Source organism: Oryzias melastigma, linkage group LG22 (assembly GCF_002922805.2).
Source record: "Oryzias melastigma strain HK-1 linkage group LG22, ASM292280v2, whole genome shotgun sequence".
NCBI lineage: Eukaryota > Metazoa > Chordata > Actinopteri > Beloniformes > Adrianichthyidae > Oryzias > Oryzias melastigma.
The window spans coordinates 1,497,500-1,500,514 of record NC_050533.1 but is presented as its reverse complement, the minus strand read 5'-3'; the positions used below and the strand labels follow the sequence as shown (position 1 = coordinate 1,500,514).

General features: G+C 42.8%; 1 protein-coding gene across 1 annotated transcript in view; it reads right to left on the bottom strand.

Annotated features, from left to right (window-relative positions):
* map3k9 (mitogen-activated protein kinase kinase kinase 9) overlaps positions 1-1,099 on the bottom strand; it is a 13,953-nt gene extending 12,854 nt beyond the window's left edge. The window contains exon 1 of the mRNA XM_024275035.2: positions 371-1,099. Within this exon, the coding sequence (XP_024130803.1) occupies positions 371-755 (385 nt within the window). The 5' untranslated portion in view covers positions 756-1,099. The remainder of the gene's footprint in view (positions 1-370) is intronic.
* Between the last annotated feature and the right edge of the window lie 1,916 nt (positions 1,100-3,015).

The following is a 3,015-nucleotide window of genomic DNA, read 5'->3' as shown; positions in this document are numbered from 1 at the left end:
GGTACTCTGGATTTAGTGCATCCATCAGCTTTATTGTGGGTGCAGATGGAAGCAGTTTGCACCAAATGTGTGGAGAAGTTGGAGGAAAGAGAAAATGATGGATGAGATCAAAGAGACCGCGGGACACAAACTTCTGCAGAAACATGAGCTTCAGGAAGCAGAAGATTCAAACCCACATGAAATCTGAGGAGAATGTTCCTGTTTTCAAACAGTCCTGAACACAAACTGGTCCTGATGCTGCGAGGATGCTCGTTTCTAGGCCAACCGGGGAGCACGGCGCGCGCGCAATGACACAGCACTCTCATCCTGCAGCCAAAGCTGCCCACAGAAAACGCACTTCACGCACTGGGGCGCGCTGCGTGGTACTCACGGTGCAGCGGGGGGACCGGGTACCGCTGCTCCGGGGAGTCCCGGACCTCCTCCTGGATGCTGCTTTCCTTGCTGACATAATTGGAGGGGAAGATGCCGACGCGGTCCGCGATCATGCCGGTCCACCAGCCCTCGTCCCCCGACACCAGCGAGTCCTTGGACAGCACCTCCACCAGGTCCCCCCTCCGGAGGCTGAGCTCGTCGTCCGCCGTCGCCTCGTAGTCGAACACGGCCGTCCACAAGCCCCGCGCGGCGGGCTCCGCGTCGCGCGCGCCGACGCCGCGGGGGCCATGCTCCGGCGTGGGCCAGCGGAACGCATCTGCCTCCCCGGATGACGGCGCCTTGGGACTCGAACTATTGTCCAGGGCGGGTTTGAAGACATCCATGAAGGCGATCCATAGGGGCGGAGTGGATCAGAGCGGCGCATCCACCTGACGCGGCCGGGCCGGCCGGCGCGCACACGGCTAAGTCCCGGCTAATCTGGCACATAAACGCTCCGGGAGGTGTCCGCGTGCCGCAGCCGCATCGCCCGCCTGTCAGCCCCTCGCGTGAAGCCGTCAGCCAGCCCCGCAGCCGCTGCGTTCCTGCGCTCAGACCCCCCGGATCCTGAGGGGCGCAGAGGTCTCTGAGCCAATTGTGGCGTCACGCAGGCGCACGCGCGGCACTATTGGCGCACAGACGCCTCAAGTCCCGCCCACCAACGCACGTCAGTCGCTGCACCTCCAGATGGGGGGTGGGGGGTGTTTCTGGAATTTTACACCAAAAACAAACATTTGGATCAGAAACTGAAAATGAAGGCAAAACCGAATCATGATGAGATTCAGAAAATCAACTAGAAAAACTGCAGCTCCTGCAATGATGCAGGTGAATGCTTTTGGCTGAAAGTGGTCACTGAGATGCTGCAGTTTTCCCCTAAAAATGTTGACACAATGTACTTCAATTCCTTAAAAGGATTTGCTGAAAATCCAAAAGCTTTTTACAAAATGTTAAATTTTCTAAAGGACTGGACATTTCGTTAAAGAACTACAAAAGAGCGCTGTAGTTGACCTAAATTTCTAAAAACTTTTTACTAAAATTGCTTAGAAAAAAAAAATACATGGTAATTTTTCAAAAATATTTAGTGTGTTCCTTAAACATTAGAAAACTCCAAAATAGCCTTAAATTCCTCAGTAAACGAAATTAGTCAGAAACATTAGCCTGCTGCTAAAATAGGAAATACACTCTAAATTAGTCTAAAAAATCTCAGTAGATGTTAAATTGGCCAACAAGTTAGCAAATTACTTAAATACTAGCTAAACTCCCAAACTGCCTAAAAAAACCCCAGGAAGCTAAATTAGTCAAAAACGTTAGCCTGTTGCTAAAATAGAAACTAAACTCCAAATGAGCCTATAAAAACCTCAGTATTAGCCAAAAGCGTTAGTATGTTGCTATTATATTAGCTAAACTCCAAATTAGCATAAAAAAACTTCTATGCTAAATTAGCCAAAAAAGCTAACACATTGCTTCAGTACTAAGCTAAGCTAAACTCCAAAATAGCCTAAAATCCCTCAGTAAACTAAACTAGATAATTGCATTTCCTGCGGAAATATGTTTGATTGCAGATTTGCGAACGGTCGTTTGTTTAATTGATTAATTGCATTACTTTTAGCAGAACAAGCTGAAATTTATTAAAAGGAAAGAAGTTTATTAATTTTGCTTATGCTTATTTGCAAAAGTTTATAAGTTTATAAGTATAAGGCTGGAAAAGCTGAAAAAGACCTAAGTAAATGCCAAAGTGAAAAAAACATCTAGCATATTGCTAAAATATTAGCAAAACTCCAAATTACCTTAAAAAAAAGTAAATGCAAAATTAGCCAAAACAGCTAGCATATTGCTAATATTTTAGCTAAAGCCAAATTAGCTTAAAAAACCTCGGTAGAAGACAGAAGAGCTAAAAACGCTAGCATGATGCTTAATTGTTAGCTTAGCCCCAAAGTAGCTAAAAAAACCCAGTAGATGCCGAATTAGCCAAAAAGCTAGCATGTTGCTAAAACCTTAGCTTAACTCCAAATTATTACAAAAAAAACGAATTACATGCCAAAATTAGCCAAAACAGCTAACATATTGCTGAAATATTAGCTAAAAGCCAAATTAGCTTGAAAAACCTATAGGTAAATGCTAATGTATTTAAAGCAGCTATATTCCTAAAACATTAGCGAAAAAAACAGTTATCTTAAAAAACCCAGAAGGTGTCAAATTAGTCTAACAAGCAGCATAATATGAAGATATTAGGTTCAATAAAAAATTAGCAGTAAACTAATTGAATATTAGCTAAATCAGCTAAAACAGCTACAATCACGTTAGTTAATATTGACAGAATCCCAGAGGAGGTTATAAATCCTCATGATGCCAAATTACATATAATGAAAGTAGAACATCAGAATGATTTAGAATAATAGATGTGAACTAAAAGTTAAAAATAATAGAAATCTGTAGAAAGAATTAAGTGTAGAAAGTGAAATTTAATGAGAAACTTTCTAAATATTCCAGTTTGAATGATGAAACAGAATAAATGATCCTGAAATGTTAAACAGTATTAACTCTCTCCTGTCTGGATATTTGGACTTGATTCCTTCATATAAACATTTGTGTCCATGATAAATATAA